Source organism: Prionailurus viverrinus, chromosome A1 (genome assembly GCF_022837055.1).
Source record: "Prionailurus viverrinus isolate Anna chromosome A1, UM_Priviv_1.0, whole genome shotgun sequence".
Lineage (NCBI taxonomy): Eukaryota > Metazoa > Chordata > Mammalia > Carnivora > Felidae > Prionailurus > Prionailurus viverrinus.
In genome coordinates, this window is record NC_062561.1 from 1,822,189 (window position 1) to 1,845,355 (window position 23,167).

At 37.6% G+C, this 23,167-nt stretch overlaps 1 protein-coding gene across 5 annotated transcripts in view; it reads right to left on the reverse strand.

Moving 5' to 3' along the window:
- XPO4 (exportin 4) overlaps nt 1-23,167 on the reverse strand; it is a 112,889-nt gene that overhangs the window by 22,350 nt on the left and 67,372 nt on the right. For all 5 annotated transcript variants that reach the window (XM_047833382.1, XM_047833638.1, XM_047833464.1 and 2 more), the window contains 4 exons: nt 17,784-17,896; nt 12,569-12,726; nt 12,144-12,318; nt 87-263 (listed from right to left, as the gene is read on the reverse strand). In XM_047833382.1, the coding sequence (XP_047689338.1) occupies nt 87-263; nt 12,144-12,318; nt 12,569-12,726; nt 17,784-17,896 (623 nt within the window). The remainder of the gene's footprint in view (nt 1-86; nt 264-12,143; nt 12,319-12,568; nt 12,727-17,783; nt 17,897-23,167) is intronic.

A 23,167-nucleotide genomic window follows, 5' to 3' on the forward strand; every position in this document is an offset into this window, starting at 1 on the left:
TATTATGCAATGTATAATAGGATAAATGAGACGAAATAGAGCTATGATGAAATGCATTTTTACTTACAATCCAGCTTGAAGCTTACCAAATTCCTCGTGCCATCTGGAGCAGCGAGGTGGCACTGAATATAGGAATTGAAAACTTGAACTGCATGTTGGGTAAAAAAGCCTTTGTGGAAATGTTTGTCGTCTTGGACCAAAGTTAGCCAGGATTCCAGCAATTTGTCATAGGCTTCCATGTACACCATGTCATCTTTATCAAGCTAAGAGGAAAGAACACTCATAAAACAAATGGCTGGAGAAAGAAGATGGGAATTATAACAAGAGTTACATAGTTATACATATAAATAGTTTTATGAGTTTTTCCTTTAGCAAAGGTTCCCAATTATTCAATAATCTCCCTGACTGAGCACATTCTAAAATTAATAAAACATTGCAGTAAAAATGTGTAAGCTTTTTATTAAACCTTCTAAAATCTTTCTAACTTAATCTAAATAATGCTTAAGCAAACAGAAATTAATGTTTACTTTTTAAGAAAACTAGCTGTTCAGTACTTCATGGAACATGTATTTTTCAAATTAAAATCGTATTAACATTTCTCTGTAGTCAAGAGACCTGTTAGAATAAAAATACTGTGTACTTACTATACACTTTTAAATGATTTTAGAAAAAGTGAAGAATGATGAAAACAGACTGGTCTAATCAGCATATTTAAGAATATGTAGGGAGAACTTCATAGATGTTAAGTCCTTATTAAATTATCTTATGACATTCTTTTCATTTTCCCCTTCATTCTTTTGTAAATTTTTCACAAAATGACTTAAAACTTAAAAAAAAAATTTAATGTTTGTTTATATTTGAGACAGAGAGAGAGACAAACACATAGGGTGAGCAGGGGAGGGGCAGAGAGAACCAGAGACAGAATCTGAAGCAGGCTCCAGGCTGTCAGCTGTCAGCACAGAGCCTGACACAGGGCTCAAACTCATGAACTGTGAGATCATGACCTGAGCCAAAGTCCAACACTTAACTGACTGGGCTTCCCAGGCACCCCTAAATGGTGACATTCTTAAGAGTAAACTAGGCAGTCCTAATAAAATTATTATTTAACACCTGGAGGGCCTAGCTGATACAGCAAGGAAAAGGAGTAAGTGCAAAAAACTGGAAAGAAAAGCAAAAAAAAAAAAAAAAAGATGATTATTTGCAGGTGATATTCAGAAAAAGAAATCCAAGGAGATTAAACTTAGAACTATTGGGGCGCCTGGGTGGCGCAGTCGGTTAAGCGGCCGACTTCAGCCAGGTCACGATCTCACGGTCCGTGAGTTCGAGCCCCGCGTCGGGCTCTGGGCTGATGGCTCGGAGCCTGGAGCCTGTTTCTGATTCTGTGTCTCCCTCTCTCTCTACCCCTCCCCCGTTCATGCTCTGTCTCTCTCTGTCCCAAAAATAAATAAACGTTGAAAAAAAAAATTAAAAAAAAAAAAACTATTAGAATAGTTATTAGGTAAGGTGGCCAGATATTAAAAACAAACAAAAAAAAACCCATTGTGATGTTTCCTATATACCAACAAAGAGGTTAAAATTGGAGCAAAGATCTCACTCCATTAGAGCCTGCTTGGGATTCTTTCTCTCTGCCCCTCCCACACGCGCTCTCACTCTCAAAATAAATGGATAAGCTTTTTAAAAAAAAACAATAAATGATATAAATGATGGCATGGATTAGGAGAAAAGAGAACTTTTTATGCACTGTTGGTGGGATCATAAATTGGTACAGCCACTATGGAAAACAGTATACAGAATCCTCAAAAAATTAATAGAATTACCATATGATCCAGCAATTCTACTTCTGGGAATATATCCAAAGGAAATAAAAACTCAAAAAAGATAATCTGCAACCCCATGTTAATAGCACTATTATTTATAACAGACAAGACATGGAAACAACCTACGTGTCCATCAACAGATGAATAAAGAAATTACGGTATAGATACACAATGGAATATTTTCCAGCCACTTAAAAAAAATGAGGAAAATCTACCATTTGTGACAACATGGGTAGACCCTGAAGGTACTATGCCAAGTGAAATAAGTCAGAAAAAGATGAATACTACATGATCTCATGTAAATGCAGAACCAAAAAACCCACAAAACACAAAAAAACAAAACCCCACCAAACTCAGAAAAAGATATCAGATTTGTGGTTAGCAGATGTGGGGCGGCGGGTGTGTGTGTGTGTGTGTGTGTGTGTGTGTGTGTGTGTGTAAATGGTTAGAGGAAGGTGGTCAAAACGTACAAACTTTCAGTTATAAGATACATAAGTACTAGAGAAGTAATGTACAACGTGATGACTACAGTTAACATTGCTGTGTGATATATAGGAAAGTTATTTGAGATCTGAAGAGTTCTCACCACAAGGAGAAAATTGTCTTCTTTTTATTGTATCTATATGAGATGACAGATATTAACTAATAAACCTATTGTGGCAACCATTTCACATATATGTAAATCAAACCATCATGCTATACACCTTAAACTTACAAGGGAATGTATGTCAATTATTTCTCAATAAAACGGGGGAAAAACAGACACATAAATAAATATTGCTGGACAAATCTGTTATTCATGAGAACAAAAAGGAAACTGAATCCTTATTTGATACCATATTCAAAATTAAATTCTAAGATGGTAAAATCATGAAAGGCAAACTTTAAAAACATTTAGAAGAAAACACAGGAAGGATAGGTGTCTGAAACAAGGAACTAATAATGCAAATCATTTTTTTTTTTTTTAAGTAATCTCGACACCCAGCATGGGGCTCAAACTTACTACCCCGAGACCAAGAGCCACAAACTCTACTGACTGAGCCAACAAGACACTCCTAATAAAAGAAATGACAGTAAGTTCAACTCCACTAAGATGAAGAACATTTGTTCATCAAACAATACCATAAAGTCTACATGCAATATGGTGTCCAGGATTAGATCCCAGAAAGGAAAAATAACTGGTAGAAATTTGATGAAATCCAAATAAAGACTAAATGTTTAGTTAATAACAATGCATCTAATGTTAATTTCTTAGTTTTGACAAATGTACCGTGATAATATAACATGGTAATGATAGAAGAAATTAGGTAAAAAGTACTCTTTGCAATTTTCTGTAGATCTAACATTAACCCAAGTTAGGAATAAGAAAAAAGGTACCATAAAGTGAAAAGAAGAGCCACAAAACCAGGAGGATAAATCTGCAACAAGTAACTGACAAAAAAAATTAGTGTACAGAATATATGAAAAATGTCTACAAAGGAGTAAGAAAGGGGCACCTGGGTGGCTCAGTCGGTTAAGCGTCTGACTTTGGCTCAGGTCATGATCTCGCAGTTTGTAAATTCGAGCCTCATGTCGGGTGCTGACAGCTCAGAGCCTGGAGCCTGCTTCAGATTCTGTGTTTCTCTCTCTCTCTCTCTCTCTCTGCCCCCCTCCCCTGCTTGCACTCTGTATCTCTCTCTTAAAAATAAATAAACATTAAAAAAAAAAAAAAAAAAGGCAGTAAGAAAAAAGACAACCTGATAGGGAAATGGGCAATGGACTGAACAAACATTTCATAAGACTAACCACGGGAATCATATATTTATATAAAGATGTTCAATATTATCAGCACCCGGGAAAGCAAATCAAGACCGTATCATATACTTACAAGTTTGGCAAAACTATGATGGTGAAGACATGGATCAATGGGAACTCACACACACCACTGCTGAACATGTAGTGGGTCCCATCAGTTCAGCAATCAATTTGAAACTATCTTGTAAAACTGAACATTTACATATCCCAGCATCCAAAAATTCCACTTGGAGGTACCTTAGAAAACCTCTCACAAATATATACTAGTAAACATGCAGAAGAATGTTTACTGTAATGCTGTTTGTAATGGTAAAAAAAAGGGAAACTCCAAAGTTCACTTACAGCAGAACAGAGAAAAACTGTGGTATAACACTCACACAACAATACATCCTGTACATAGAAGTGATCAAAATCTTTATTTAAAAATTTTTTTTAAATGTTTATCTATTTTTGAGAGAGAGACAGAGCGTGAGTGGGGGAAGAGCAGAGAGGGAGGGAGACACAGAATCAGAAGCAGGCTCCAGGCTCTGAACCGTCAGCACAGAGCCCGATGTGGGGCTCAAACCCACAAACAGTAAGACCATGACCTGAGCTGAAGATGGACACTCAACCGATTGAGCCACCCAGGGACTCCCAAAATTTTAAAGCAAGAGAATAGACAACATTCAGAACAGTGGTCACTTCTCTTGCAGGGATGGAAGAGGGGAGCAGCGGGGGTCCCAGGATTAGGATGAACACACTGGTACCATCAATGCAGTACTGGTAATGCTACTGGGTTGAGTCACGGGTTCACTCACGGTGATTTCATAATGTTTTAGAACATCATGTTTTATTTTTTATCTGTATCAAATATGACATAATAAAATTATCTCTGGTGGTCTGAGGACTAAAAAAGATATATAAAATGAAGAAACACAGCTAAAATGACCATGCAGAGTGCTCGATGGATTATTAGCACCAAGAAAAAAGGGTGGTTTTACGCCTTCAACAAAAATATATTGAATGCTGAGAGCGGAGCATTGGAATACAGAGATGAGTAAAATAGTTTCTTCCCAAAGAAACATCTGTGGCCTGTTTATATACTTAACAAAGCACGTGCTTTGCAGACATCATTTGTTAAGTCTTAACAGTTTATCTTGCCAAAATAAACAGACTGGTAACATATCTTAAGAGGAACTTACGGAACAGCATCCTCTGACCTCTAGTATCTCAAAAGGAAGAAGAGGGACATTTTCTAAAAACTATCTTTGCTGTTCTTTAGTACATATATAATGCACGCTATCATATTTTATTTATTCGTATATAAAAAAGTATAAATAAAATGTAAAAAGCCTTTCACGTCTTTTTATTATTGAAAGAGCAATAATCCCTCCTATAAAGCCCTGATATTAGACAAGGCAGAAGATCACAGACTGTTAAGAGCCTCTATTTACTGGATGGTGATTTAAAATAAGAACCCAAAACTTCTAGAGCCTTCTGGTTCCTTTTGGATATCAACACGTAACTCATCAGGCAAAGTGTGAGAAATCTGGTTGATGACAATTGGCAACTAAATCTTTCAGTCTAATCATGGAGAACTGAAACCTGACCAAGTGCTTTTTCATACATAATACCTTGGCCCTGCTCCATGACCACTCTGGCCAACACCCAGCAGCCAAGCCAGAGCACGTGCACAGGGATGACGAAGGAGTCCAAGCTAGACTCTCTGTGCTCATGCCCTAAGTATTGTCAGGCCTGCTGCCAGAAAGGCTTTGGAAAGGGGCTTAGAGCTTATGAGACTACTTGACCCCACTTTACTCCATTTGGGGATGGAGGGTGCAGAAGGTAATCAAACTACGATAACAGCACTTACATTTCAACGCCCATATTTAACTTAGAAGGGTACAGAGGAGTGAATCTGCAGCCCGTCAGCCACAGAAAAACTGCTTTTATGACTGGTAACTATGAATATAAAAAAACAGTGGTTAATTTCATTTACAAAAATGTTACCAAATGAGGCTTTCTAAAAAATATATGTCTATGTGAATCTGCTCCCCCTTTAACACTGAATTTCAGAAATTAAAATCTAACATGATTACTTGATTCCAACTATATGACATTCTGGAAAAGGCAAAACTATGGGGGTAGTAAAAGATCAGTGGTTTCTAGGGGTGGGGGAAGGAGGGATGAATAGGTAGAACACGAAGGATTGTTAGAGCCATGAAACTATTCTCTATGATTCTGTAAGAGTGAATACACGTCATTACACATTTCTCAACATCCACAAAATACATAACACCAAGAGTGAACTCTAAAGTACATTATGGACTTTGGGGGATAAGGATGTGTCAGTCCTGGTTCCTCAACTGTAACAGATGTTTACCACACTGGTGGGGGAGGTTGACAGGAGGGGAGGTTGTGTGCATTTGTAGGGGTGGAGGAGGGTGAAGGATGGGATATGGGAACTCCGTATTTTCATTCAATTTCACTGAGAATCTAAAACTGTTCTAAAAAATAATGTATGTGTTTATTCCTGAAATGAGATATCATAAAAGTGTGTAAGATAACTCTTGTACTGAAAATACATCTCATGCTCGAGTAGTTCTAAATTTTATTGTTACATTGCAAACAACTGCAAATCTACTCCTAGCTACAACAGGATTATGGTTACTGTCAGGTACTCGGTATGATCCATGCCACTATACTAGATCTTTTTTCTCTGAACAACAAATAACCAACATGAGAACGCCACATCTTTTTCATGAAATTGAAAAGTTCTTTCTTTGATCATCAGTATTTTCTTCATATGTAAACGTAAATTACATGAGTTAATAAAAAGAGAAGCGAATGATTCAGACATAAAAAATCCAGTAAGATGGGCACGGACAATTCACTCTCACGTAGAAAATTTTATTTCTAAGGAATGATCTTTAAGAAGTTCCTTAACCTGATAAGACTTTGCATTCCGTATTTCCAGCCTGAGGCTGCTGCTACTATAATTTCTCTTTCAAGGACCTGGGACTGAAAACAAATTAAACAATCAGAGATTACAGAGGCCAGGAAAAAAGTGCCAGGAACATTGACCAGGATGTTCATTCACTAGCAATGTTCGTTTGCAAACGTGATTAAATAAAATCATTTTGCAGAAATAACTGATGTGACAAAAATGGGTCTTCAATAAAAGAAGGGGGCAAGAAAACTCCAGATAAATGTAAAGGTTAAAAAAAGGGTTCTATCAATATACTGTTTCTTAATATGGATGGCTGGTATACAGTTGTTCATTTTATTATTCTTTTTTTTTTTAATTTTTTTTTCAACGTTTATTTATTTTTGGGACAGAAAGAGACAGAGCATGAATGGGAGAGGGGCAGAGAGAGAGGGAGACACAGAATCGGAAACAGGCTCCAGGCTCTGAGCCATCAGCCCAGAGCCTGAGGCGGGGCTCGAACTCACGGACCGCGAGATCGTGACCTGGCTGAAGTCGGACGCTTAACCGACTGCGCCACCCAGGCGCCCCTCATTCTATTATTCTTTACAACTTGTATACACATATGAATTTTTTTTTTTTTTTTTTTTTACTTTATATGAAGTATTTCACAGTAAGTTTAAAACATACAGGCATTGGTACAACCTCCCAGGTTCAGTGACAGATCAAATAATACATGCACTGCAGAGGGTAAAACATTAAAAAGAAAGGACATACGAAAGATTAAAGACTGAAAGACTGAAACATACTAGTTTATGTTGTTACTCATCTGCTGGAAGTAGATTCTTTTCCTGGGGTACTAGTATTTAAGGCAATTATTGAAAAAAAAAAACCCACAGAATTGTCACAAATGAAGCTTCATGAATTCTATTAAAAATTAGGAAGTCTTTGAATGTTAACTGCAAAAGGAATTAATTCATTCTCTTTTTTTTTTTTTCCTAGCCAGTCCTAAAGGCACAGAAATAATTTAACTTCAGAATACCTATGCAGCTGACAGTATTCCTGGCTTCTAAAATCCCTCAAGAGGAATTGATTTAGTGGGCAAGTACTGCAGCTGTTAGAAGAATCCTATAGATAGATCACTTAAAAAAGTCTGCCCCCACAAAACCACCAAGAGTCCAAGCTGCAGTTTGCAGAAAGAGTTTTTGAACATTAAACTCCTCGATCAATAAACTTTCTTCCTTTTGGAAACGCATATGAATTCCCAAATTTTAATGCTGAACAATGTATGTGCATCAAGCACCGTGACTGGCACATGGCAGGTGTTCAATAAGTATGTATGGAATTGAATTAATCCAGCAATAATCCTAGCAGGCCGACATCTCAGGGACTCGCCTGGCTTACGAGGGGTAGGAGGGCAACCCCTTTTTTCTACCTCACTCTAGCGTTCATTTTTGAACTCCTGGTACATCAGATCTGTTTATGCTCCTAATGCTGTATTATTGTTTGAAACAATACAAAGGATACTGAATGGAGTAATAGTTATGACAGTAAGTAAGCTTTATTCTCGACCATCTACATAGTCTATCTCAAGTGCAAGAATGCTGTAAAATATAAACACTGGATCTGTGCTAGGATTAGCATAGCAAATTGAGAAAACCAGAGGTGACTCATAGACGAGTCAGGAAACACTCCATTGGTAAAATTAGGATCCAACCAGGATTAAATGCAACAATGAAATTATTTTGTAAAGACTTGTTTTAATAAGAATCTTTATTTAAGATGTAATTGTAGCCCATTTTCTTCCAAAGGTCCTAACAGAGGGAAAGCTACTGTGAGTATTAAAAAGAAGTGTACTGTCCTTTAAATGTGCAAGGTTTAATGCACCTCATCTAATTCCCTCTCTTAACCATTTCAAGCAGATGAAATGAATGCGCATAACAGGAGCTGGACAGCTGTCTTGCTCTCAACAGTATCACCAATTTATTCATTTCTTCTTTCCTGGCCATCAGGGCCACTGTGTGGGGGGCTGGGATGGCTTTCCAAATGGCCCCATCCTCTTGCGAGGTTAGGGGAGAGGCTGACTACGTCCGAATATCGTACTGGCCTCACCATGCCCTCCTGCCCTCCCCCAAAAAGTGAATAACAGCTTTCTCTCTTATCACAGAAACAGTCCCAAATTTATGCTTCCTGCTTCCAACTTATAATGTGGCTTCCGTGTACTCCTTTTCACTGCATCTCCTCCCCACAAAGTAACTGTCCACTGGGCAGGGAAACTAGATTTTCAATGAAGAATGTTGAATTCTACCACATTACACTCTGTACTGAACTTCCTACAAGTATCTTTTTCTCCACTGCTTTGTCCCACACGTCTTGAGATTAGGCTACAGATGTACCGAAAGGTTTTTCTCTGCCAGGTTTACCTACCACCACCTCCTTTACATACCCACCCTCACACACCTGTGCACAGCCAGACACACATACATTTCACATGCACTTCAAGTTTAAGCATCGTGCTTGGAAGCTCTGCTCAATTAACTCAACAAGTTCTGCGGCTCCAGTGATGAACCTACCGGAGGCTGAACTTAAGATTTCCTGCTGACAAAAGAAACCAACCGAGTATAGAGTTCAAGTCATAGAGTTCGATTTCACTGAGCTGATTCCAATGGATGTACCAGTAGTATTAACATTTGATGAAACAATCGATATGATATCAACAACTACTGTGTTCGAATTTTAACTTTAAAGGCAACGGTTCCATGTCTATAGTCCTTCTCACCTCTTCAGTACAGCAATAGACAATAATTTGATTTCTGGGGTGCAGTGAAAAAATTCTTGGCCTCAGGAAGCCTCAAGTAACACCAGGAAATTTTAACGGCCAACAGAACAACTTGGCTGAAGACTGGAATTACTCTTTTTGAGCACAGACTTTCGGTTTACTTGCCAGTTGAGGAGCATAAATAACTGTCTTCACCCACAGGCTAAAGCCACCAAGTAAGGACATACTTCATGAAATGCACATTAGTATCAAGAATTTTTCCTCCCACGTCTATATATTTTTTTCTCGCTGCGGCCACATCATCACCACCAGAGACACAAATTTCAAAAAAAGGAGACAATCTATATGTATTCCTAAGTAAGTATAGTTCTGAAAAAATGTTCTCACAATGAGACAAAAGTGTATATGCTGAATCTGTTTTCCTACTGGGGAAAAACCTCCTTCACTATTAGAGACAAGCAGAACATTTCACAAAATTAAAATTATGAAGAAAAGTAATATTAAAACTATTACAGCCTGCACAAAACAACAAAACTCAAAAACTTGTCTTACTTGGTAAGACAGTGTTCACGATATAGGTTCTCAATAAATGCTATTATTATGAAGGTTCATTTTTACCATTATTATTCCACATTTTAATGTGCATACCGTACAGGAACTTTCGTATTGTTAACCCACCCCATAGAACATTAGAAGAAAATAATTATCCTACCTATATCAACATGTTCAAAAAAGGTTAAGCAATTCGCCCAAGATTCTGTAGTTTATAATTACTTGGCTCATGACTGTACAGTCTCCTTTCAAAGTTCATGACCTTTCTTTCTGAATCACTGGCTCTCAAAGCAGTTCTTTTTGTCTCAGTTTTTCTAGTTTTACTTAAAAGATCATTTACTTATGTATTTTTCCACCTGAGGTCAATGACTATGTATTAGGGACCAGTACTCCAATCACCGGGTACCTAAGGAAACAAAAATGATGTGACCCGCGTCCCAGAACTTCCACTCTGGTTTGGCAAGAGTTGTTTGAGTAGTTTGGTATTAGCTGCACATTGCCCAGCCTCCCCTCCCCCAGCACACACAAGACACATGGAAACCGCACGAGGCTGAGATGACATTCAGGAGGATTTGTTTAGCCTTCTGGCAACTCATGGTGCAGGGGCCTCCCTTTCGGCCGCCCCCCAGCTTCACCAAACCTCGCCTACCTGGCTGCTCCGAGCAGTACCAAGCTTCGGACCAATCTTCCCCCTCTGCCTTTTGAAACAGGTAACCAAGTCTTTTAAAACCATTTTTAAATGTCACAAGCAGACCAATTAGAAGAATTAATAAAACAAATGAAAAGAACACTTCTGCAGCACACCTTCTTGTGAAACAAGCACAAATACACCTACTCTGAACGAGTATCTACACTTGCCGCTTCCTAAAATTTCTCGACCAACCTTGACAGAAACATTGTTTTCCAAGTTGTCAGTCTCCTGGTCAAAATAAATGAATTCTAAACTTAAAATCTGCAAAACAAGAATGATATATATCTTCTAGCAATTCTTCTATAAAATGTTTAGAAACTTCCTTAACCCACAAACAGAAACTAAAATATAGCTATGTTTCTAAATATGTGATCAACATACTGTTTCATCTGTCTGGTTTAGAAGAGAAAACAAACCAAGGGGGAGAAAGCACAATGAGACCATGTTAAATGAAACCTGAGTTGACTCAGAATTTGTAGCAACCTGAAAGGGTTTCGAATAAAGCTGAAATACTTAAAATTGACCTACATTTCCATGCACAGAACATAATTTTTCCTCCTGAGAAATTCAAATCTCACATACAATGCCTTTAAACTTCTACTCCTCAACTAACTACATTTTTTCAAACACACAAATATCTGCCTGACCTGGTTCCTTTCCACATCAAACCGCTGAAGTGTCCAAGTACATAAATCATTCCCGAGTTCTGTCTTCTGAACACCTCTAAAGGGATATGAAAATGCACGGACGTTGCCACACCCCCAACAAAACACAGGATTTTGTGTCTAATACCAATTCTAACAGGTACTGACAAATATTCTTTTTACTCTTACGGTCTTTGAAAGAAATTCACATATTGATTCATAAAAAGAAAAATTTGTTTCAACAATTTAAGAACCACTATGGAGGAAAAAATTATTTCCCATGATTAATGTAGTTATTCACGGTAACTTACAAACACAGCTGTGTCGTCAAGGAGTTTTAGTACATGTTTCCTAAATTAAGTTTTATATCTGGAAAATATACATTTGAAAACTTGTACCAAAAGACAGCTTTCGTACTGTTACTGGTCTTAATTTAATGAAAATTAAGTGCCACCAAGATACACTATTAAACCAAAAAAAATTAAAAGAGCACACAGCCTAATCAAAACCAGCGTGGTTACAATCAAGTGAACCAAATTTTATCTACACAATTTCCAGATAAGTCCAAAATTTTTAAATTCTCAAAACAATACAAAATTATAATCACCACCACACTACAATGTTAGCAGCGCCCTTTAAAGTTTTCACTGTTAAAATGGGGTTTCAACATAATCCTTAATACAAACGTTTCATTCCATTTCCTATATTCAGACACTAAATTATCTCAAAGTTAAAATCTTGACACCAATAAATTTAATCTACAAAAGTGATTTTAATCCACAGAAATTTTTAAAGTAACATTTCTAAACACAGATTGCCAAATAATTTTCACATGTAAACAAAAATGCAATTTTAACAATAGCTAGCATTTGCTTAATTACTTGTCACGAGAAATGTTGCAGAGGCATTGCAAATTTCCTTGTAAAAAACAGACACAATTTATTTTAAAACAGTCACTCACCACTTCTTCCAATGCAGCACTTCGCCCAAAAGAACAAGTGAGGTGTGTGAGACAGTTAACAAAGGACGAGAAAAGTTCATTTGGAATGGCAGTTAAAACATTTCGAGGGAACACAGTTATCAGGTTGCTGATAATGCTGGAGATTCCCACAGCTTCGGAATCTTCTATTTCAATTCTACAAATCAAGTAATGAGTATTATTAAGTGGCAGAAGAAAAGTCCCAAAAACTCATCTCCAAACATGCAAATATTATCACCTATTTGTTTTTCAAGGCATGTCTCTGTGTATTAATTTCAAATTACCCGCATAACTACACTTTAAAATATAAACAGGGAAAATCACTAGTTTCTTTTTCTCCTCTACTGTTAAACATAAAGAAAAAACTGAAAGCTCTTTTTTCAGTTATAAAGGGCAAGTATACCTACCCATTGATAGTATTCAGTAATCCCTCAATGAAGTGTGCTAGATAATCAACTTGTGAGCCTTCATCGGGGAAGATGGGTCCATGAAGAGAAGCTAACTGGGCAAGGCACTGAAGAGAATCTTGTGCCATATCTGAATCTTCTCTGATTTTTCGATGTACCTGTTAGAAAGAATTACTAATCCATAAAAATAAATTCTTCTTTTGTAAGGGTCACGTGTCTATCATGCCGAATGAGGTAAGAGAAAAATTCACTGTAGCTAGTTATTTCTAGAAAATTAATTCCTGAACCTAACTAAATTTGAAAATCGCCCCTCAGTCCACTTTACATTACAAGCCATGATTTTTTAAACATATCGAGTAATTTTTAACTGAGGGCTACCTACATTTTGAAAATTGAACTGTCTCCAGGATGTTATGACAAAGAGAGAAACAGATGCCAGCCAGTCAGACATACTGCCTTCTTCTAAAAACAGCAACGACGACAGTCATCTGTATTATGCTAACTATGCCTAGCTACAGCTTCTTGCTAAAGTTAGCAGACAAGTTCAATCAGGAGTATATAGATGCTGCTTTAGTAGAAGTAAACAGTTGTACACTTAGAAAAGCAATTTACCTTTCCATCACCAGACACTCACTCACTCAACTAGTACATAAGCACACTCTTGCATTAACTCTGACATTGCCACAATTTGTCTGGATCTCATTTTATCCTGTACACACTGCTGTGAGTAAGGGCTAAACGTTTTTTTAATTTTACTTAGTCCACTTTAAGCCTCATCTAGATTTTGTATCAGTGACGCAACACTGATGTGAAACACCTCGTACACAGTATTCTGTTTGAAGGACATCAATTACTGCTCCCTAATTTTACACTGTTATTAATATTCTCAGATTTTAAAGACGTTTCATTGCTTAAATCTGACACAATTAATCATAATTAAGGAAAATACACTTAGTAAAGAAATTACAGGGGCATCCGGGTGGCTCAGTCGGCCGAGTGGTTGACTCTTGGCCATGATCTCAGTTCCTGAGATCGAGCCCTGCGTCGGGGCTCTATGCTGACAGCAGGGAGCCCGTTTGGGATATTCTCTCTCTCTCTCTCTCTCTCTCTCTCTCTCTCTCTCTCTCTCCCTCCCTCCCTCCCTCTCTGCGCCCCTCCCTTGCTCGTGTGTGCTCTCGCTCTCTCTCAAAAATAAATAAACTTGGAAAAAAAAAAAGAACTTCTAGGTACTTTTTATCTTAATCCACCAACCACATTGATGGCAACCATCTTCTATTTTCCACAAGCATTTGACTTCTCCAGCCCTTCTTCTCTTACACAAATCTCTTTGCTTTCTGAATGTCACAAAATTTTAAACACTTGTGCTCTATTTGTTTCAAGTTATGTTCACTTCAACTCTGAAATCATTTATAAATTACTTGCAGTTAGAATATTTCTTATCAATATTCACAGGTACACTTTTGGTACCCAGGTACACAGCGAACAGGTAATAAACCCTTATTCACTGATTGATTCCATTACTCTTTAAACCTTGAACTTCTTAAGGCTCTAAGATATTTAAAATACTAAAGAGTTACAAAGTTCATTGAGACGCTTGAAATACACCACCCTCTTTGGTCTCCAACAGGGGCTGGAAAACCACAGCCGATGGCCGAATCTGGCCTCCTGCTCATGTTTGTATGGCCTGTAGAATGGTTTCTACATATTTATATGGTTGGGAAGAACAAAACCAAAGAATAACAAAATCTCAAGACATATGACAATTAAACAAAATTCACATTTTGATGGCTGTTACAAAAGTTTTGCAGGAACACTGCCCCGCTTGTTTGTTTAGGTATCAGCTATGCTGCCTCTGCACTACAAAGGGCTTCTGTACTACAAAGGCAGAGCTGAACAGCTGCCTCAGAGAACAGGTGACCAGCAAAGCCTAATGTTTACTACCTGGCCTTTACAGAAAAAGTCTGCCAATCCCTGGTCTAGAATAACACAAATGTTTCCCAAAATATGTTCTATTACATTTTAAGTTTTATATAGTAAAAGTATAATGCGCAAATTCACATAATCTACATTGTCCAGTTCATGAACTTTTGAACACAACTCATTTTTAAGTTCCTTATCTGAAAAGTATAACTCAATTTCATCATGCTGTTTAACCTAATCAACATTTAAGCATGTTATCCAGGGGTACATTCAACCAATGGATACAATGCAATCTGGGACAATAGAGGGTTTCTTTTCCACCAATAGAGAGCCAAATGGTTATTCATTACTGGTCCAGAAGTGAGGAATCAAAAGAAATGATGAGTGAAATGGCTAATCTGATGATGTAATACAATCAAATAAAAATAAAGAACTACCACAGAGCCTGCATGTACTGTTCAAACTTAATTTATGTTCTCTGAAATGTGAACCATATAAAACTCATGATACATAATGATTAGTTCTTGCGTAATACAGTAGACTCCTGCCCTTCTTCCAATGTCAGCCTTACAAAGGAGTTCTTCCGCAACGGAACCATGTGACACAAATTAAAAACTGAATTCATCACCTGAGTAGGGAAAGCAGAGGGCTAAGGAAACGCAAAGTCTAACAGAACACCCACAGAGGTGAATGGTGAAGCAAGACAAGAATAAACAGAAGCAAGTCAGTAAGACGATAAATTCTACTGGAACATGCTGAATCTGAGATGTTTGTAGGCCTTCCAAATTAAAACATCCAGTAAGCACTTGGATTATAAGGCTCTGGAACTCTGGAGCAGCCTGTGCTGAATATAGACTTAGGAGTCATCGGTGCAGAAGTGGCACTTGAAGTCCTACGTGTGGAAGAGATAGTCCGAGGAGAGTGTATACAGTCGGCAGGGTTGAGAACTGAGACAGAACACTAGCAGTTTGGCAATGAGCAGAGAAAAACAGAGAGCATAAATGAGGTCAAGAAGGATCAGCCAAGAAGGTAGGAGGAAAAACTAATGAGAGTGGTTTTTCCAATACCTCGTGGAAGAAAGAAAAACTGAGACATCTGTAAACTTCTGAGGGGCAGAATGTCACCTTGAGTGTTTCTCGATTCAGATGTGACCAACATATTTAAACTTTTAATTCCGTTCAATAGTGTATTTATGTCTACATACTCAAGTCTAGAGAAACGAGGATAACCAATGGAACACTGCTTTCTATTCGGTAACGAACTCACGACTGAAAATAAGTTTAACAAAACCCGAACGAAATAAAAAGATTAGCCCCACTGTCATCTCTGTAACAATTTACAAACTAAAGTTGCTTCTCAACTCCTCAAACGAAAGTACCAGGCCCCAGACACAAAATTGCTAAAATGACAATGCAAAAGGGGTTAACTTTCAGGCTGAGAAGCCATCTGCGTGTGGTGGTTCACAGCTGACAGGAACAGCTGTCTGCTTTGTCTAGACAGCTGCTCGGATTCGGGGTAGCTGTTTCCAGTACCGCCAGCGAGTTTTGCACCTTTTCAAAAACTGCTGGAATGGGCTCTTCTTTCAGTCAAACGAACAACACAAAGAAGTGAACTCGGATACGTATCGAAACAATTTCTGTCAGATACGGCAGGCGCTAGAACCTGTTAATTTAGTTACAACTGCCTCTTTGATACTGATACGCTTTCGGTCACCATTGCTCCGATTTACAGAATATACTGCAAGGTAATGAAGTCCCAGCATTTCTATAGAAAACATTTTTATGTATACAACCATGGACGAACAACCTTATTCTAGGTATTTTAAAATACGTACCATAGAACTACAATATTTTAAATGGTTCAATCGAGAAGGGAAGGCAGTTGTAAGGATAGTAAATAATATTTTTCAAACGAATAAAAAGGTGAGAAACTAAAATGGTTGGGATTAAAACAGCTTCCATTTTTTTCTTCTTAACTGGTCTTTATTGGACTTTTGCCCCAGTCATTACATCTAACTTGTGTGCTTAGGCTATTAACAGGAAATCAACATCCCTCTCCCCTCCACACACATACACTTCTTTCACCAGCCTTTGACTATTACAGTGGGGACCCTCATGAACAAACATGGGAACGTACAGCCTACTTATTTTTTAAAATTTTTTGATAGAGACAGCGTGAGTAGGGGAAGGGCAGAGGAAGGGGGAGACACGGAATCCGAAGCAGGCTCCAGGCTCTAAGCTTTCAGCACAGAGCCCGACGCGGGGCTCGAACTCACAGACCGCGAGATCGTGACCTGAGCCCAAGTCGGCCGCTTAAGACTGAGCCACCCAGGTGCCCCGAGCCTACTTCTTTCTAGCAAATAACAAACAAGACCAATGTGAAGTTATAATCGAAATAAATTGCTATTCAAAAACTCTACCTTGACCCACGACTGATAAATGAGCACATAAAGTACACTCTACTCTGTTACGGCAGTTCCTCGAGTGTCGTCCAGGGATCCTGACACATTGCTAAGACCACGTGAGGTTGTGTGTAAGGGCAAAACTGTTTCCACACTGGTACTAACACACTGTCACACATGTATACAGTGGAGTTTCCTCCAGGTTACTTGACCTGTAATATTACAACCAGCTGGACGTAGAAGCAGATCTGAGAACCAGTCTTCAGTTAAGCATGACATTAGAGTTTTACAAAAATATAAAACAACACCACTCTTCAGTAAACTTTTCTTTTTCCAAAAATACAGTTATCTGTTCATCAAAATGTTATTTACGTTAATATGTAATGGTTTGGGTACTATTTTTTTTTCTAAGATTTTAAGTAATCTGCCCACCCAACAGGGGGCCTGAACCCACAATCCTGAGATCAAGAATCACATGCTCCACTGACTGAGCCAGCCACATGCCCCTCCCACTGCTACTTTTACATGAATCGACAAATCATTTTTTAAAGTTTCTTGTTTGAAATTTTAATGTGGTAAATATTAGTAGTTATATCCCCATAAACAAAAGCTCTTCGGGGTCTTCAATAATTTTTAAGAATGTAAAGGTCTTCTGAGATCAAAAAGTCTGAGAATATCAGCTCCAAGATATTCATACTTCTATAACACTTTTATAAATTACCAAGAACATTTCTCTGTAATTTCTATTTAAGCAGATGTATCGATTAGGAGAGAAGGGTTTAAAGGAGAAAAGCAACCTGTCCTGTTTTACTTAGGACAAACACAGAAGCATGTACTCTTTTCAGTGGCACTCTTCCTTGGCCTTCACCACCAGAAATGAAAAGCAAGACTTACTGTGAAAAACAGCTCCATAACTCTGCTATCCAGAAGAGTCTCCCGCCAGGACTCTGTTGGCTTTAACAGCACATTTTGCGAAGATTCAAACATAGCTATATAATGTCTGCCCAGTTATCTGGTGTCAAGGTCAACAACAATAACATTCTTACTTTGTCTAAAGTATAAGTATATCCTAAATATAACAGGAGCCATCCAGAAAGAATGTAATGGAAACAGTTTAAGCCTCTTCACATATGCTACATAATTCATGCACGAAGCTTAGGAATAAAAGGCATTAAGTGCTAAAAAAAAAAAAAAAAAGAAAGAAAGAACTCTACAGAAATATAAGGTAACAGTTTCATCAGAACTACATGTCATGCTGCAGGGATATAAAAACTTCGATGATCAGAGATGCTAATGGTGGCAACAGAAGGAAAAACATGCATGTAAAACAGATGTCAAAATACAAGCAAAAAAGGAAAATCAATTTCTGCATATTTATCCCACCATTTCCCCCCAATATCTTAAAACAGCTCAAACCACATATACAAAATGAGTCTCACAATAGACTACTTGGAAAAACAGCATTTCCACAAGAAATATATTATTTGGGAAACAAAAAAAGAACAAGAATATATACCATACTGAAGCAGAAAAACTCCCACATATTAGATTATGCAAACACCACTTTCAGACAAATACCTAGTTTACAGACAACTCTACAGGTGCTCATTTACAATTCCCATGGACTAAAAAGCCACTTTGCTGGTGCTCAAGTGTTTCAGCATCAAACGTTACCCCGAATAGAATAGCATCTTCGCCATATAGAAGTTAACCAGTAACCATCACATATTTCTAAGTGTGCACGAACATAATTCACTCAATGACACTGATGTAGAAACTGAGGTTTTAAGGAAAGGGAGAGCTGTCTGGGCATAAACACAGTAGTTATGCCACTGCACTGGTAACAAATGTCCAGCTAAGTACATCAACTAAGGCAACATTTGCATCACTCAATGAGAAATTTCACCAACAGTTATCCAAAACTGCAGCTTCCAAAAATCAGACACAAGTTCAAATGCTGTATTTTCATTAAAGCCCAAATCATTAACAGAGAATATTAAAAGACCGTGATAATGCTGTGGAAACTATTTTATAAAAGATTATTACTTAACTCTCTTTTGAAATATCTAATATTTTGTCTCTGTAGAGCAAGGGGGAAACGGCGAATTGTTTCAGAAGTCTGCTTGCTTGTTTCTGAAAAAATATTTCTGCTCCAAAAACGTTCTGCAACTCCATCTGACTGATGAGTAAAAGTGAAACTCAAGTCAGAGTCACTTAAATTTCACTTTTCTCTTCCTTCATCTGCCACCTTGTGGAGGTTCAGGGAACGGGTTGGAAGCCACAAGAAGAACTGTTAGAACTGGGAACGGAGTAAGCCTGGGTTTTGAAAAGACGAAAACAAAAATCAGCCCACAAATGCTAAGCTTTAGTGTGTCAATAGTTATTAAAATGATTTCACTTTCTCACCAGGCACCTATTTTGGTCTCACGTTATTCACAGTGTGTTGTGCACTCAGAATATGCGGACTGAAAACTACGTATTTTATTTAACGTGTCTAAGAACAAAGGCTTGATTATCTTTTAGAGAAACAAAATGAAATATTCGTGGATGAAACCACATAATGTCTAGGATTTGCTTCACAATTATCTAAGGACGGAAGAGTACAGATGAAACAAGAATTTAAAGCTGTTGAAGCTGGATATTTATTTTTGTACATCTTTGAAATTTTCCACAATAAAAGGCTGGAGCATAAAAAAAGGAGGAGGCTTGAGCATAGGAAATAAAGTACCCGAGTAAGGCAATAAATTCTTTGCGCTTCATAAAACCGATCTCACTTCATCTTTTCCAGTTTTATTCCCCTTAAATTTCAATGTCCCGTTTTATTAATAAAAAGGTAATGATTTTGATATCTACTGTTCATTAATGGAAAATATTTATTACTTATGCTAAGTACTATGTTGAGCAGAGATGCATAAAGAAAATCGTGACAATCCAGTTCCAATTTTTTAGGAGTTTGCAATCTTACATTAAAATGGTAACAAATTGTTATTTTGTTGAATATCCAGATCTAACAAACTAAACACACGTGTATAATTTTACTAAATATTTTCACCGAGAAAAATAACAATTTATTGATACTTTATATGCTTACATAAGGTATAGATTTCAAGTTAGGGGGATATGAGACACATTCACATAACCATAGTAAAGTGGTTAGTCTCAAAGGAGACCATTTGCCCATTTTCTTGTCAATACAGCCACCCAGGCAGCCAGCAAACGCAAGCTGCTCTAAGAAAGGCAAATACTTCAGGTGCTGGTCAACTGCCAGAGAAAGTTAAAATCTATAACCCCGAAGAACGCTACACAGACAGTTTAAGCACAGAGGGAGAATACTGGCAGAAGTAAAGGGAGCAATACTTACGGAGTTTGCTAGTCTTGGAAATAAGGCAAATCTCATTCCAAGAGGGTAAAGAATCTCCCATATCCTAACTAGGCCAGTTCTAGTCGACAAGGGGTTGGCCACTGTTCTTCAGTGAGTGGAAGGTGGAAACTTCAAAGATTAGTAAGTATTGCAAAAGGAAACAAAACCTAAACCAAGATACTTGTTTAATTCTCTTTTCTACCCTTGATTTAGAAAATGTATATGCTCCATAAATTCTTTTGGATATCAAAGATTTATATTAAGAGAAAATGGAAAGACATACATTCAAGCGAGGGCTTTTTCCAGGTATGAAATGGACATAATTGCAATTGCTCACCTAAACATAGGGTTCAAAATCATCTTCAAATATTTAATTTTTTAAAAATCCTGGTTTCAGCTTCCCTGATCTTGGTCCGTTTTAAGCATACTTTTCCTGGTGCCTCGTATGTATGGCCAAATTTGCTTTAAAAGCTGACAATCAGCTTATTTTTTAAATGATTACATTTTTTAAATGTTACATTTTGCTAACAGCACATGGAGATCTGTGAGGTTAATATCTGACACCTGTCAGGAAATACCTTTCCCCCCAGTTATTTTAAATTTCATTTGAGGGGCGCCTGGGTGGCGCAGTCGGTTAAGCGTCCGACTTCAGCCAGGTCACGATCTCGCGGTCTGTGAGTTCGAGCCCCGCGTCGGGCTCTGGGCTGATGGCTCAGAGCCTGGAGCCTGTTTCCGATTCTGTCTCCCTCTCTCTCTGACCCTCCCCCGTTCATGCTCTGTCTCTCTCTGTCCCAAAAATAAATGTTGAAAAAAAAAAATTTAAAAAAAAAAAAAAAAATAAATAAATAAATTTCATTTGAGTTTTGTTTTCCAACTCCAAACCTAGACGGGACTTTTATCTCTGACACGATATTTGCCTTCTACTAGAAAGCTCATTTATAACACACTTTGCTAAGAGGTTACCCTAACTGTTCTTTGAAGAATTGCTCTACAACACTGCAAACTTAACTACCTTCTCTTTTAAGTCAGCCCGGCACAGCCACTGACACCATTTCATCATAATAAAAGCGCACATATACTCCCGTTGGTACAGTAAGATACAACAACCACGTGTATCCATGTGACCATTCCCAAAAGCATTTTAATAACTTGAAAAAAAAACAAAACAAAAACAAAGCAGGGTCATAATAATGGATGGAGCAAATTTTTAAGAACAGAGCTATTCAGACAAAGACATGTCTTAGGTGGCAGACTGTGCTGTGAGCTGCTGAAGTGCTTGCCTTTGAATGAGAGGCTCTGAGGGTCCTTCCGAGTACTTGAAATACTGTTACTATGGTTGTACAAGTATTACTTTGCAACTTAAAAAAAAAGTGAGAAGCACATCACAGTGTGAAAAGAACAGTCATATACAGATCTGGACCACATCTGTACACTCAAAATGTAAAAAATTCAGGTATTTCAATTTTTAATTTGTTACCGCCAATTCACTATTTCTGTGTGTATGTATGTGTGTGTGTGTGTATGTGTATGTATATGTATGTATATGTGTATATGTGTATATATATATATACATATATATATATGACACCCCAAAATATCCCTTCTCCAGATAATTCATAGTGTAGCTTACTTTAAAAACAAAACAAAGACTACCTCTAAAATTCAGAGATCTATCTAGCATTTCTATTCTTAAGACAACAATTTAAAAAATGATGTCAAGTTTAAGTAAAGCAAAAGTTTCTTTCAAAAACAACAGTTTCCTTTTCAAAAGTTTCGATTTATACCACTACATTAACGTGTCATAATATCTAAACATTATACTGCTTTATCTTTTTTATCCAAATGTGTCACTAATGAAAGAGAAGTCTGACAATGAAATGATTATTTACTAATTAATCATTCATTATACATTTTATACGCCTGTCAGGTTTTACAAGACGTATAAGTCACAACAGATTGATACTGGCTAAATAGCTATCATTTACCAAAATCTGCATCAGATTCTAAATCGAGAATCTTCTTGGGCTATGGCTTTAAACATTTATCTACAATAAATACTGAACTCAATTAATTTATATTTAAAAAAAATTTTTTTTCAACGTTTATTTTTACTTTTGAGACAGAGAGAGAGCATGAATGGGGGAGGGTCAGAGAGAGAGAGGGAGACACAGAATCTGGCTCGAACTCACGAACCGCGAGATCATGAGCTGAGCCGAAGTCGGACGCTTAACCCACTGAGCCACCCAGGCGCCCCAATAATTTATATTTTGTGTCAGAATAATTCATTTGTAACCAAAGAAAATAAAGTGCAGTAAGACAGCCATACAGAGAGCTGCTTTCAGTCTTTTAATGATCCCATGTCTTTTCAAAAATCTGTCATCCACATCTAATCTTACTTTACCTTCCTGTACTTTCACCAGATTCAAAAATCACGAGTTACAGGACAACGATGTCTCTGTCACTGTACCAAATAGAAGCCCGCAAGGGTTCAAATTCTGAAGTGCTAAAACCCAAGCAGTCATCTAAGCTCAACACTATCTTAACCCTCTAGAAAATCAGCTGTAGTCAGATGTACATTCAACTGCACCTCAGAACAGTGAAGTATTAACTCTATGTTCTCTACCCTCTCTTCACAACGATCCTATCGAGCTCTAAAATTCTCTTAGGGAAAGCTCAGCAAATTCTAAGAACTCAAAGGCATATAAATGTACCACCTGTCCTATTTTATAACTATATGACCGGAGACAAACACACTAGGCCAAGAGCCAGAAGGACAGAATCGAATCCCACCCTGCTACGGAGAGTCACCGGAGTCCCGAGCAACAAGTCTTGAGGTTTGAAACAACAAACGGTATCATCAGTAAGCACATATCTTAATATGAGAGGAGAAAAGTCATCTTTGGAGATACACGGGTCC